The sequence below is a fragment of the Dendrobates tinctorius genome, unplaced genomic scaffold (assembly GCF_039654945.1).
Source record: "Dendrobates tinctorius isolate UK_male_01 unplaced genomic scaffold, ASM3965494v1 ptg000468l, whole genome shotgun sequence".
In the NCBI taxonomy this organism is placed as follows: Eukaryota; Metazoa; Chordata; class Amphibia; order Anura; family Dendrobatidae; genus Dendrobates; species Dendrobates tinctorius.
Genome location: NW_027362130.1, coordinates 550019 through 564375, shown reverse-complemented (window position 1 = coordinate 564375; position 14357 = coordinate 550019). Strand labels below are relative to the sequence as shown.

Genomic DNA, 14357 nt, shown 5'->3' with positions numbered 1-14357 from the left:
TATCTGGGGCACTGGGTAGGCGGGGGTACTCTGAGGCCAGAGCCTGGGAAAGTGGACGCTACCGCATCCTGACCCACCCCCAGGACCAAGAAGCAGGTGATGTCCTTCTTGGGCACCGCAGGGTACTATAGGCGCTTTGTACAAAACTATAGTAGCCTGTTATGATTGAGTCACCGTAGGAGGCAAAAACAGAAATGCTAGCTAAGTCCAGAAAACCAGAGAAGTTGGCAGCTATCAGATTGCAGACCCCTGAACCTATCAACACAACTAGCAGTAGCCGTGGGGGGTTCCTACGATGCCCTAGACCCCTCGATCACAGCCGGAGAATTAAATAGGCCTAAAGAAAGAAAGAGGAAATCTAAACTGCCCCAGAGCAGACCCCCAAAGCAATAGGCAGCCCCCAACATATAATGACGGTGAAGCAAGATGAAAATACTAACACAGACAGAAAGATAGACTGAGCAAAGACGGGGCCCAAGCTAACTAGATAGAAAAGGACAGGAAGGCTGCTGTCTGCAATCCGTGAAAAACCCTATGAAAATAAGAGCCAACAGACTGACAGTGAAAAAGGCCCTGAAGACGCTAGGCTTCAAAAAAGCTATGTCAGTACTCAGGAATATTCTGAAGACAGAGCTACAGGCAAAAGGAGATTCAGCTCACCCCAGCAGGGAATGGCAGAATACAGAAAAGCAAGGAAAACAAAAAACAAAACAAAAATGCTAACAGGCAAAACAGAAAACTTAGCTTTAGAGGAGCAGGAACCAGACTGGTGTCCTAGAAGTCCACAGAGAAATCACCCGCACGGCAGAAGGGCGTTGGCAGCCTTATATCCAGTCCGTGACTCCACTCAGCCAGTCATCCTCATTAGGCTCAGGTACCTGATAATCAGGCTCATTACCTTCCTTTACCAGAATAGGGAGTTCACCAGACGTCAGTGACGAAGGGGAAAATGAACTCACAACAGTAGCCTTAATAAGCCCTTGACGGACCTCACCAAGAAAAACCTACCCCATACAGTCTATTGGACAAATAACTGTGAGGTGGCCTTCCAAGTTTTGAAGGCAGCCCAGGGCAGTCAACAGCTGTCGGCCATTCTTAGTACAGACTGACTCCAGCGAGTTTGGCCTCGATACTGTGCTCAGCCAGGTCGACTCGGGGAACCAAGAGCACCCTGTGGTGTACCTGAGCCGGAAGCTCCTGCCGAGGGAAGTGGCCTATTCCACCATAGAAAAGGAGTTCCTGGCCATAGTTTGGACCCTGCAGCACTTGCAGCCCTACTTGTACCAGCATACCTTCACCATCGTGACTAACCACAACCCCCTGAGTTGGCTGCACACTGTGTCCGGTACCAACGGAAGGTTGTTACGCTGGAGCCTCACCCTCCAGCAGTACGACTTTACTGTTCAACACAAAAAGAACAGCGAGCATGGCAATGTAGATGGGTTATCCCGGCGGGGCGAGCTTGCTAAGGTGCACATGAAGGAGTACCGAGAGGTCCTGCCTCCGTAGCGCTGTCCAAAAGGGGAGGTGTCAGGAAAATATTAATTATTTCCTATCATCCTAGGTGCACATATAGTGCTGCCTGTTACTCCTCCCCCAATTGGTTTGTGAAAAAACCCAGTACCCACTGCAATCCCCTTCGCACTACTACAGCCCCCTCAGTCTGCCTCTGTGAAATTCTATGCATTTCCCTCTCCCTTCAGCAAATGGTCACTTTTATTGCATGCCAGCTCTGGCAGAGTTAAGTGTGGGGTTTTTTCCCTCCAAAAAATTCCTTTGTCTATCAGGCATGATATTCCAGGTCACATTTAATAACACACAATAATCCTAGAAACGTGAAAATTGCTTTCCAGGACAGGGACACGTAGAGCTAATCATTTCAACGTTCTGTGGCCTTTAGGGCCATCAGAAACCTGGGAAATGAGTTTCTGCCCCCTGGTAACATGCAGACATGCCGTGTTTGGTCTCAAGAGAAAGGTACATTCACAGGGGAAAATATAATGCCCCTATGGTCACCCTGTGAGCTTTCCAGCCAAAGATATGAAATTAGAAGTGTTTTGATATTCTCCCAAAAAGAGGTGTACCCCCTTGAACATAGCCCACCAGTGAGGTCAGCAAGGGAGGAGTTTCTGGGCTTGTGGGCAAAGCATAAAACCGAAATGAACATTGTGGGAGGCGTCAGACGCTGGAGAGTCAGCTAGACAAAATGCTGTGCTGCTGATCCATTGCTTTAGGATTGCTCTCCTCCCCTTTATCAACACGACATACCTGTGACAGAGAGAGTAAGTTTCATATTTTATTTCCAACTGTGTACATATTGTATTTTGTCTCCTTTTTGTAATATCTTTTGTATTTTTCTAAAATTTACTAGTTTCGTTCTTTTTGTTCTATGATCGAACCGACACATACTCTGTGCAAAATCCCGCTACCTTGGGTTGGTTCCTGACCCGATACATGCTTTGGTATCGAACGAGGGACAGGTGGCAGCGTAGCGTCCTGGTGTTATTGGGAATCCTGGCAGTGACGGATCAGAGGTTTATGTGTGTATTCCTGGCATGGGACTGGTGATGCACATACCACCATCACTGCAGAGTGTCCGATAGTCAGTACGTGACCAGGCAGTCTTTCCTAAGTGCAGTTCCCTGAGAGTAAGGGGGGGGCCCAGATAGCTGCATGTTCTTAAGTGGAAGTGAGACAAAAGTTGAGTTTACCCTGACAGTCGCTATACTCTGTACCGTACACTCTAACATGTCGCTTTACTCTGTACCTTACACTGTAACTTGTCGCTATGCACTGTATCATTTCGCTATACTCTGTACCATACACTGTAACATGTCACTATACTCTGTACCGTACACTGTAACATGGTTCTATACGCTGTACTGTACACTGTAACATGGCGCTATACTCTGTACCGTACATTGTAACATGTTGCTGTAACCTGTACTGTACACTGTAACATGTCACTGTACTCTGTACCGTACACTGTAACATGTTGCTATGCACTATATCACTGTGCACTATATTATGTCGCTATACTCCGTGCCATACACTGTAACATGTCGCTTTACTCTGTACCTTACACTGTAATAAGTCGCTATAATCTGTACCGTACACTGTAGCATGTTGCTGTGCTCTTTACCGTACATTGTAACATGTCGCTATACCCTGTATAGGGCGCCTCCTCCAGCCTGGTGGTAAAGTTTGCGGACACTGAGAAGGAGCGGGGGCTGCGTCGGATGCAGCAGGTGGCCAACCAGCTCGGCATGTTCAGCCCCATCGCCCTGCAGTTCGGAGCTTACAGCGCGTACACACAGGCAGTAAGTGACCAGGTGAATTCAGTGCTCTCTCCTGTCCAGCAATTATCTCTGTGTAGCTGCATGACATCATCCCTGTGACGTCACCAGCTTCACTGTGTGTATTAATTGTATGAGTTCGTCATTGATCCTTCTGTGTCATCATACCAGTTTCTCATGCTGTTTCCTCCCCAATTTCCCTGTTACCTTCTGAAATTCCCACTGGTTCCAAAACCACCATCCGCTATGACCTCACCGTCCTCATACGTACCGTACTATGTGACTGAGCCATAGCAGATGTCATGTGATGTCACAATCCACGGCCGTGCCTCACGTTATGTGACTTCGCTAAGCTCAGCCTTGCCACTTGTCGTGTGACGTTGTTGTCCTCAGCGGTCGTGTGATGTCGTTGATCTCAGCCGTGTCATGTGATGTCGTCCTCCTCAGCTGTGCTGGTTGTCGTGTGACGTCATCGTCCTCAGCCGTACTGGGTATCGTGTGACATCGTCGTCCTCAGCTGTGCCAGGAGACATGTGACGACATCGTCCTCAGCTGTGCTGGGTGTCGTGTGAAGTCGTCGTCCTCAGCCCGGCCGTACTGGGTGTCATGTGACGTTGTCATGTGACGTCATCGTCCTCAGCCGTGTCGGGTGTCATTAGACATCGCCGTCCTTGTTGTGCCACAAGTCGTGTGACATCGTCGTCCTTAGCCGTACCGGATGTCATTAGACATTGCCATCTTTGTCGTGCCACATGTCATCTGACGACATCGTCCTCAACTGTAGCAGGTGTCATTAGACATCGCTGTCCTTTTCGTGTGACGTCTTCGTCCTCAGCCATGCCGGGTGTCATTAGAGATCGCCATCATTGTCGTGCCACGTGTCGTGTGACATCATCGTCCTCAGCCTTTCTGGGTGTCGTGTGACATCGTCGTCCTCAGCCGTGCCAGGTGTCGTGTGAAGTCGTCCACAGCTCTGCCGTGTGTTGTGTGTTGTGTGACATCGTCGTTCTCAGCCATGTTGTGTGACGTCGTGTGAAGTCGTTGTCCTCAGTCGTGTCGGGTGTCTTGTTGCGTCGTCTTCCTCAGCCGTGCCGGGTGTCGTGTGACATCGTAGTCCTCAGCTGTGCCGAGTGTCATTAGATATTGCCGTCCTCGTCGTGCCACGTGTCGTGTAACATCTTCGTCCTCAATCGTATCGGGTCTCATTAGACTTCGCCCTCCTTGTCATTCAACTGTCTCTCTTGGTCTGCTGTTGTCTCTTCACCTTGGGTCACACCGATTCCGTTCTTGTGCCCCCCTCAGCTTATGCAGCAGCAGGCCGCCCTGGTGGCCGCACACAGCGCTTACCTCAACCCCATGGCAACCATGGCCGCTGTCCAGATGCAGCAAATGGCGACAATCAACCCCAATGGAATCATAGCCACACCTATTACTCCCATCACGCCCATCACATCGTCGTCAGGTAAGAAAGTCCAGACAGGGCAGGGCTGGTCACTATCCTGTGGGCAGGCTACCAGGTTCCTGCATGAATTTGTCTTGTGCTGCCATCATGGTGGATTATTCCTGGCCTGTTGTGTATACGGGGTTGGTGAAGCGGGCAGAGAGACCAGGCCTCACCCTGTTATTGTGGTGGTCTCTGCAGGTACCAGTACACCCCCGACACTTGCTGCCACTCCAGTATCTGCCATCCCGGCCACGCTGGGTGTTAATGGGTACAATGCGGTGCCCTCTCAAAGCAGCGTGCAGCCGAGCTCAGAGGCCATTTACACCAACGGCCTGCACCCCTACCCAGGTAATAGTGGTATGTATTATACTGCTGTCTCTGATACCCAGGACTCGGAACACTCTCTCAGAAACTGTTCCCGCCTTCCTTTACTTCCAGCTCAGAGTCCAGTGACGCAGCTAGACCCCCTCCAGCAAGCCTACGCGGGCATGCAGCATTATACAGGTGAGCGAGGGATATGATCAAGGTGGGAACATTGTAGTGGGGTTCATGTCTCTGGTGTCCTTACCTCTCCGGTCTGTGTCCGTACGCAGCAGCCTACCCTGCGGCTTATGGTCTGGTGAGCCCGGCATTTACGCAGCCTCCGCCCCTCTTACCACAGCAGCCTCCACAGCAGCAGCAACAGAGAGAGGGTAAGTGGCATATGCCCAGTGTGGCACCACGTAGATGGCTGTACCTGTCTATGGAGTAACCGCCATGTGTCTGTGCCAGGTCCAGAGGGTTGCAACATATTCATCTACCACCTGCCCCAGGAGTTCACAGATTCGGAGATTTTACAGATGTTTCTACCGTTCGGAAATGTAATCTCTGCCAAAGTGTTTGTAGACAGAGCGACCAACCAGAGCAAGTGTTTTGGTAAGTTCTATGGTGGCCCATAGATGTGGGCAGTGCCCAGCCCTGGAGCTTCTTCGGAGTCTTGCCTCATCTCCTCTTTCTCACTTGCAGGCTTTGTAAGTTTTGACAATCCCGGCAGCGCCCAGGCTGCCATTCAGGCCATGAACGGATTCCAGATTGGCATGAAGAGGCTCAAAGTACAACTAAAGCGACCAAAAGATGCCAACCGGCCGTACTGAGGGTTCAGGTGGGTAAATGAGATGAGAAGCACAGGGCATACAGAGTTTAGTGTGGTCTGTGGTACTGTCCGGGCGGGCACATCCCCACAGAGCCCTCGCCCACCATGCTGTGAGTCCGCGTACACCCCGTGTGTGTCCTGTCATATCCATGTACTCCTCTGTATATATCTACCTCCTACACAAAGACTTAGATCTAGGGAGGATCCCAGTGATCAATGTATCTGTCAGCTGTTGCAAATAGGAATCTGCTCTTTGATCACACAACGGATCTCACTGAAAACCAACCGACAATCCGACTAATCCTGTACATCAGAATACAACATTGTAATCTAGTGATCCATCTAATCTCATACATCTAGAATACAACATAGAAAACTAGTGTTTCCTGGTAATACTATATATCAGAATGTGATACAGTAATCTAGTGATCCCTGCTAATCTCATACATCTAGAATGCAAGATGGAAATCTAGTGATCCCCTTTAATCCTATACATAAGAATATTGCATAGTAATCTCAGCTATTCTCATACATCTAGAATACAAGATGGAAAGCTAGCGATGCCCAATAATCCTATACATCCGAATACGACACAATAATCTAGTGATCCCAGCTAATGTCATACATCTAGAATACAAGATGGAAATCTAGTGATCCCCGGTAATCCTATACATGATAATATTACATAGTAATCCTAGCTAATCTCATACATCTAGATTACAAGGTGGAAGTCTACTGATGCCCGTTAATCCTATACATCAGAATACAACACAGTAATCTAGTGATCCCAACAAATCTCATACATCTAGAATACAAGATGGAAATCTAGTGATCCCCGGTAATCCTATACATTAGAATATTACATAGTAATCTAGTGATTCCAGCAATTCTCATACATCTAGAAAACAAAATGGAAATCTAATGATCCCGGTAATCCTATATATCAGAATGCAACAGAGTAATCTAATGATCCCAGCTAATCTCATACATCTAGAATACAAGATGGAAATCTAGTCATCCCAGTAATCCTATGCATCAGAATTTGACACAGTAATCTAATAATCCCACCTAATCTCATACATCTAGAATACAATATGGAAATCTAGTGATCCCCTTTGTCACGTACCCGCTTTACCCGCTTCTCAGCACGTGAATTGGGGTTGCGCCTGTAAGGGTAATCTGTCTCCTCTCACTCATTTCAGCATTCAACTTCTGTCCTATGCTGCACTGGGAGCCTTAATCACTCCCCGAAACAGACCACGCACCCCGCTTCTTATACGCTGCCGCCATTCACCAAACACATGGGCGATGAGTCCCAGAAGTACTACTACTGTCTGCCAATCAGCAGGGTCACACACTCTAAGGCTATGGATTCTTTTAGAACATACAAGGTTCAAACTTATTAAAGTTTTAAGCTTTAATAGAAAAGGTTCAGTGCTTACAATAAAAGGATATAAAAATATGGAAATAAAAAGTGACATACAAATATGCAAAACAATTATTAAAAAATAAAAAGGAGAAACTTACAGAAATATCTAATGTTTATGAAATGGATCACATTAGCTTCGCTGTCCCTCAACTGTGAACAACTTTATTTGTGTAAGGCCTAATTTATAGATTTAACCTGGAGATCAGATTTCTAGACCAGCCTCTCGTGTTAATATTCTAATTCCTGGTTTGTGACTGGACCATGGCTACTTTACTAATGAATACATTATTTTCCTCTGAACACTCTTTGTGTAGCATTTCTTTCTCATAGTAAATATACAGTGTCAGGCTGTAATTTGGCATCTCCCTTCACAGGCACCAGAAGGTGTGAAATGTCTCCAATTCTGTGCCTTCCCAGGAAGGCACCCTGGGGTCTTAAACTGCCTTTTCTCAGGATAACATATGCTCTCACCTTTGTGAGACCTGCCACCTAAGGACAGATGCTAGTTAACTGCCAGCCATACATCGCCTACAAATACATATTTCTACTACACCTCCTTATGAATGTGCATGGGGGTTGACTTACAGGTCAGCTCCCGAGCGCATATCTGCTTCCGCCCCGCCTTGGCGAGATAAGCCATCAGCGTTGCCGTGATCATGTTGAATTGTAAAATCATATTGCTCTAACATCAGGCTCCATCTAAGCAATTTACTGTTGCCCCCAACTACTCTGTTGAGCCAACTCAATGGGTTATGTGTTATGATTTGGTCACCGAGGAGGAAAGCAAGACCAGGCTAAGCCACAGAAAACCAGAGAGGTTGGTAGCTAAGCGGATTGCAGACCCCTGATCCTATCCACACAACTAGCTGTAGCCGTGGAGCGTACCTACGATGATTCTAGACGCCTCGACACAGCCGGAGAACTAAATAAGCCTAAAGCAAGAAAGGGGAAATCTAAACTACCCCAGAGCAGACCCCAAAGGAATAGATAGCCTCCAAACATATATTGTCGGTGAGATAAGATGAAAACACAAACGCAGGTTGGAAAATAGGCTGAGCAAACGATGGGGCCCACTCTAACTAGACAGGACAGGAAAGGAAAGACACTGTCTGCAATCATGCAAAAAACCCTGCAAAACATGTCCAACACGTCTGATAGAAAAATACTGAAGTCACTCGACTTCGCCCACTATATCAGCACTCTGGCATATTCTGAAAGCAGTGCAAAAAGAGGCCAATCTAATAAGGGACAAAAACAAACTGGCGCAAGCAGTAACATAAGGATGGAAATTCAGCACAGCCCCAGCCGGGGCTGGCTGACCACACAAAACTAAATTGACAAAACCAAATCAAATGTGAACAATAGCAAAAGAACACTTAGCTTGAGCATGCAGGGACTGAGCTGGAAACTAAGACCTCAGGAGGCAGGAAAAAATCACCATCAGGGATAAAGGGAGTCTGCTGTCTTAAATCCAGTCAAAAACTCCAGATGTCCAATCGTCCTCCTCATTATCAGGTGGCAGGCCTCTGTTAATTAGATCAGCTCCATTACCTCCTGTAACCACCAGAGGGAGCCCGGAAACAGAACTCGCGACCCCTCTGTCAATATATGCAGACTGCCGTACTGGGGGATTAGTACCAGTGTCCACATGGTGAGTTGCTAAGTGAGTCCTCCCAGGCTTCCCTGTGAAGACTTCAATGAACTCGCTGAGCACCCCCATCAGCTCAGACCTCTGACTGTGGGATAGCCCAGGTTAAAACTCCATTGACTCCAGGGACTTCATATACTGAGTCCCACCGCCCACATCTAGTAACAGATCAGTCTCCCCCGCTTCAGGCATGCTACAGACTGGTAAGATACAGGTCTCCCTGTCATGATGAGCCTTCAACAGATTTACTTGGAATACTTTCTGACGCTTTGCATATTTATCTAGGGTCACCACATAATTAACATCATTTAGCCGCTTGTGTACAGTGTATGGTCCGTCCCATGCAGCCTGTAATTGATTCTGTAGCATAGGGACCAACACCCAAACTTTCTGCCCCTCCTCATAGGCCCTCAGTCTGGCATTACGGTCGTACCAGACCTTCTGGTTGATTTGGGCCTGGGTCACGTTCTCATGCGCCAGGTTGTTCAGTTTTTTCATTCTTTCTCTGAGTCGCAGTACATATTCAATCACCAAGACGCCCGTAGTCCTTAATCAAATCAAGTGGCTCCCTGACCCTTCTCCTGTAAACCTGTTCAAAAGGAGGAGAATCCTGTAGACGCCTGTGGTACCTCTGTACGCAAACAGTTGAGGGAGGTACCACTCCCAGTCTCATTTTTCAGTCTCCACTAGCATTTTGAGCATTTGTTTTAATGTTCCATTAAAACGCTCGCAAAGTACGTTGGTTTGGGGATGATAGGAACTGGCCACAAAATGCTGCACTTGTATTTTCTCGCAGAGGCATTCCATCAGGATGGACATGAATTGGGTTCCCTGATTGGTTAATATTTCCCTGGGGAAGCCCACACAAGAGAAAACAGTCATTAAATCATCCGCCACTTTGTCTGCTTGGATGGAGGACAGTGCAACAGCTTCCTGAAATCATGTAGCATAGTCCACCACTGTGAGGGTGAACTTTTTGCCAGAGCTGCTAGGTATTGCAAATGACCCTATGATATCCACAGCCACTCGCTGGAAAGGCTCATCGATCACTGGCAGTGGGATCAATGGGGCTTTCTGTATATTCCCAGATTTTCCAATTCTCTGACAAACTACACATATCAACTGTAATTGGCAATATCTGTGTTCATCTTGGGCCAATAAAAGTTATGTGTCAGGCGAGTTTTAGTCTTTTGTATTCTGAGGTGTCCAGCCAGAGGAATTTCATGAGCAATTCTCAATAATTCTTCCCTAAATAGATAAGGAACGACCAGCCGCTTTTCACAGTCCCAGGGTTCTGTAGTATCCGTGGGGAGAGTCTCTTTATAGAGTCTGCCCTGGTCCCAGTATATTCTCTCTGTGTCAGAAGCAGTAGGGGGTTGGTCTGCAAGACATCTGAGTTTCTCCAGACTGACATTTGTCCGCAGGGCTTCCTCGAAGCCCTGACTGTTAGTCTGCAGGCCCTGACCTAGTGTGAATGCCAGTCTCTGGTCTGAAACTGAGTCTTCATTATCGGTTATCAGGGACCTCGGTGGGTCTGCCATGTGTGGAGGTTCCCGGGCCATAGTATGGCCCTCCTGTCTTGGCAGTTCTATTTGAGACTCATCCTCTATTCGCTGGGGTTGAGTCTGAGCCGCAGCCTAACTCCAGGTCTCAGCTACCACATACGTACATTCCTGTGCATTGGTACATTTTCCCTCCTTGCACGGTATCTCAGGTAGGTCACTTGCTTCCACCTTCTCTGTAGCATTTATTTGCAAGGAAGGTGTGAGGAACACCGCACTGCACTTGCTCACTGAGCCAGTGCGCGTGTCCTGAGTACAAAAGATACCTGTGGAGCGGGGCAGCAGAGGTGAAGATGCGTGCTTCAGACTAACAGGACCTGAAGCACGTGACTGCTGTGGGGCGTGGCCTAAGCTCCACAGAGCTAGGAGCTGAAGGAAAACTCCTAGAAAGGTAACTACGGGACAAGTTACCAAGGGGCATAGGCAGAGACGTAAACCAGATCAAGCAGGGGTCAAAGCATGAGATAGCACGACAGGGTTAGACTGAATGGATAATCAGGACGTAGCAATAGATCAGAAAACCAGAACGGGCAATAGACAGTACAATAGGGACAAACTGTAGCGGAGTAACAATAGCCAAGCCAGGAGGTCAGAACCAGAGAAAACAATAGTACCAAAACGTGAGACAGAGAACAGAGTGAGTGAACAGACCAGGTCATACACGGGAAGCAGACAAGCAATGCAGTATACACGCACACCAGGGGGGTCAGACACACAGCCAGAATAACAGTATAGCTGACAGGGAATCCTTGTCTGGAGTGAGTATAAATACCCCTCCCAGATCCAAAGGGAGGCCAGCAAAATTAACCCTGCGAAAACAGGACATTAACCATGTCCTAACCATGACAGTACCCCCTCTTAATGGGGGGCCATTGGACCCCCAGGTTTCTCAGGGTATCTGGCATGAAAAGCCCGCACCAGTCGATCAGCGTGCACCGAACTGGCCGGAACCCATGACCAATCCTCAACAGAATATCCTTTCCAATGAATAAGGTACTGAAGTCTCCGGCGTACCCACCGTGAATCAATGATGCGCCCTACCTCGTACTCCAGTTGACCCTCTACCAATACTGGTGGAGCCACGGATGAGGGATCTTCTCTAACTGTCCCCACAGGTTTTAATAGGGACCTGTGGAAGACGTTAGATATTTTGAAGGAGGTGTGCAACTCTGTATGCCACCGGGTTGATCACCTCTACAATCTTGTATGGGCCAATAAATTTGGGGCCCAACTTCATAGAGGGTATTTTAAGTTTGATGTTACGGGTGGACAACCAGACTTTTTCCCCCACTGTTAACACAGGATCCAACCCCCTCCTCCTGTCCGCAAAATGTTTGTACTTCTTCTGGGCTTTGGAGATGTTCCCCTGCACCTCCCTCCAGAGGGTTTTTAACTGTTGTACCATCCCCTCGGCACCAGGGCAATCCGAATCCATACGGGAAAATTCCCCAAACTGCGGAACAATCCCATAATTGACCTGAAAGGGAGACTTTCTGGTAGACTGATTAATACAACAGTTGAATGCAAATTCTGCCATGGGTAATACCTCACACCAGTCTTCCTGTCTGGAGGAGGCCAGGCATCTCAGAATCTGCTCCAACGACTGGTTGGTGCGTTCAGTCTGTCCCTTGGATTCCGGGTGATAGGCAGAGGAGAATGACAACGTGACCCCCAACTTCATACAAAACGCTCTCCAAAACCTGGCCACAAATGGCACACCCCTGTCCGACACCACGTTCACAGGCACTCCATGCAACCGAACAATGTGCTGTATAAACAAGCGGGCCAAGGTTTCAGCAGATGGTAACGCAGGTAATGGCACAAAGTGGGCTTGCTTAGAAAATCTATCAACCACTACCCATACCACTAAGTTGGAAGATGGAAGATTAGTGATAAAGTCCATGGACAGGTGTGTCCATGATTTATCCGGAATTGGCAAAGGCACCAACTCCCCGGCCGGCCGGACCTGAGCGCTTTTAGAGCGAGCGCATACCCCACAAGTATTTACAAACCTTTTTATATCAGTACCCATAGAGGGCCACCAAAAACCCCTAGCTACTGCCCCCCGGGTAGCTGCAATACCAGGGTGTGCACTTAACACAGAATCATGAAATTCTTGAAGAAGTGTGAGACGGAAATGTTCGTTCTGGTACAAACAATTTACCTGGGGGTTTATTCCTTGGAGCTTGTGCTTCCAGAATCTCTCTCTGTAACTCAGAGGAGATTTTGGCTACAACCACTCCTGGTTGAAGAATGGAGGAAGGAGGTTCTGGAGGGGACATAGAATCAAAACTTCGGGATAAGGCATCCGCCTTTACATTTTTAGACCCTGGTCGGAACATGATGGTAAAATGAAATCGAGAAAAAAAAAAGTGCCCACTGAGCCTGTCTGGGGGTCAACCTCTTAGCAGACTCGATATAGGCCAGATTTTTATGATCAGTGATGACTGTAATGGGATGAGCGGCCCCCTCCAAAAAATGCCTCCAGTCTTCGAAGGCCAATTTAATCGCTAACAGTTCCCTGTTACCGACATCATAGTTTCTCTCGGCCGAAGAGAACTTCTTAGAGAAAAAGGCAGAGGGTTTGAGGTTAGTCAGGGTAGAGGGGCCCTGTGACAATACTACCCCCAACTCCGAAGCGTCAACCTCGGCGAAAAGGTCTTGACGAATCGGGTTGTACCAACACAGGGACTGTAGTAAAACACTTTAATGTAAGGAAGGAATTTTTTGTGGCCACGGACCAATTTTTTACATCTGCCCCTTTAAGAGTGAGGTCCGTCAAGGGTTTCACCACCTGCGAGAGCCCTTTAATGAACTTCCTATAATAGCGAAGCCCAGAAATCGCTGCAACCCCTTCAGGTCATGAGGCTGCACCCAATCTGTAATGGCCTGAACCTTCCCTGGATCCATGCAGAATACCTCCCCGGATACAATTACACCCAGAAAAGATAGTTCTTGCATAAAAAATTAGCACTTCTCCAGCTTAACATACAAATGGTTCTCCCGGAGTCTCATAAGAACCGTACGGAGATGGTGTAAGTGTGACTGACTGTCCTCAGAGTATATCAAGATGTCATCCAGGTAAATGACTACATAATGCCCAATCAAGTCAGAAAAAACAACATTAATGAAGTTCTGAAAAACAGCAGGAGCGTTAGTGAGGCCGAAGGGCATAACCAGGTTTTCAAACAGCCCCTCAGTTGTCAGGAATGCGGTTTTCCATTTGTCCCCCTCCTGGATCCTTATAAGGTTATAAGCCCCTCGTAGATCGAGCTTAGAAAACAATTTGGCCCCCGTGAGTTGATTGCATAGATCAGGAATCAATGGGAGAGGGTACGTGTTCTTAACAGTAATTTTGTTCAGTTTCCGAAAGTCGAGGCACGGTCGCAACCCACCATCTTTTTTCTTTCCAAAGAAAAACCCCGCTGCCACGGGTGAGACTGATGGCCTTGCAAAGGCTCTCTTTGATGTACTCTTTCATAGCTTGGCGCTCAGGCCCGGACAAATTAAACAAACGAGCCTTGGGTAATTTGGCTCCAGGTACTAAATCGATAGCACAATCATATGGTCTATGTGGTGGGAGTGCCTCAGCCTCGCTTTCGGAAAACACGTGTTCAAAGTCTCTCAGGTACTCCGGAATACCCTCCAGACGACACAGATACAGATTTTATTGGATTGACAAAAGGAACCGGGTTACAACACAGACCATTATCATTACATCCCCATCGGGTGATCTCCCCCTTCACCCAATCAATTGTGGCGTTGCAACCAGGGCATCCCCAATATCAGACCTGCTGGCAGATTATTCATAATGAAACAACTTAACTTCTCCACATGAGTGGAACC

The 14357-nt window shown here is 47.7% G+C and overlaps 1 protein-coding gene across 15 annotated transcripts in view; it reads left to right on the top strand.

The window, feature by feature from the left end:
• The window catches only part of CELF3 (CUGBP Elav-like family member 3), a 138136-nt gene that overhangs the window by 114673 nt on the left and 9106 nt on the right, over nt 1–14357 (top strand). For 10 of the 15 annotated variants that reach the window (XR_012227609.1, XM_073564661.1, XM_073564657.1 and 7 more), the window contains 7 exons: nt 3177–3332; nt 4599–4758; nt 4939–5088; nt 5179–5244; nt 5334–5432; nt 5512–5655; nt 5746–5881. Coding sequence is in view for 14 of the 15 variants with exons in the window: in XM_073564661.1 (XP_073420762.1) it covers nt 3177–3332; nt 4599–4758; nt 4939–5088; nt 5179–5244; nt 5334–5432; nt 5512–5655; nt 5746–5873 (903 nt within the window). In the remaining variant the exon portion in view is untranslated. Of the gene's footprint in view, nt 1–3176; nt 3333–4598; nt 4759–4938; nt 5089–5178; nt 5245–5333; nt 5433–5511; nt 5656–5745; nt 5882–7074; nt 7505–14357 lie in introns of those variants that run through there. The other 5 variants (XM_073564660.1, XM_073564659.1, XM_073564653.1 and 2 more) reach the window with 2 other exon arrangements.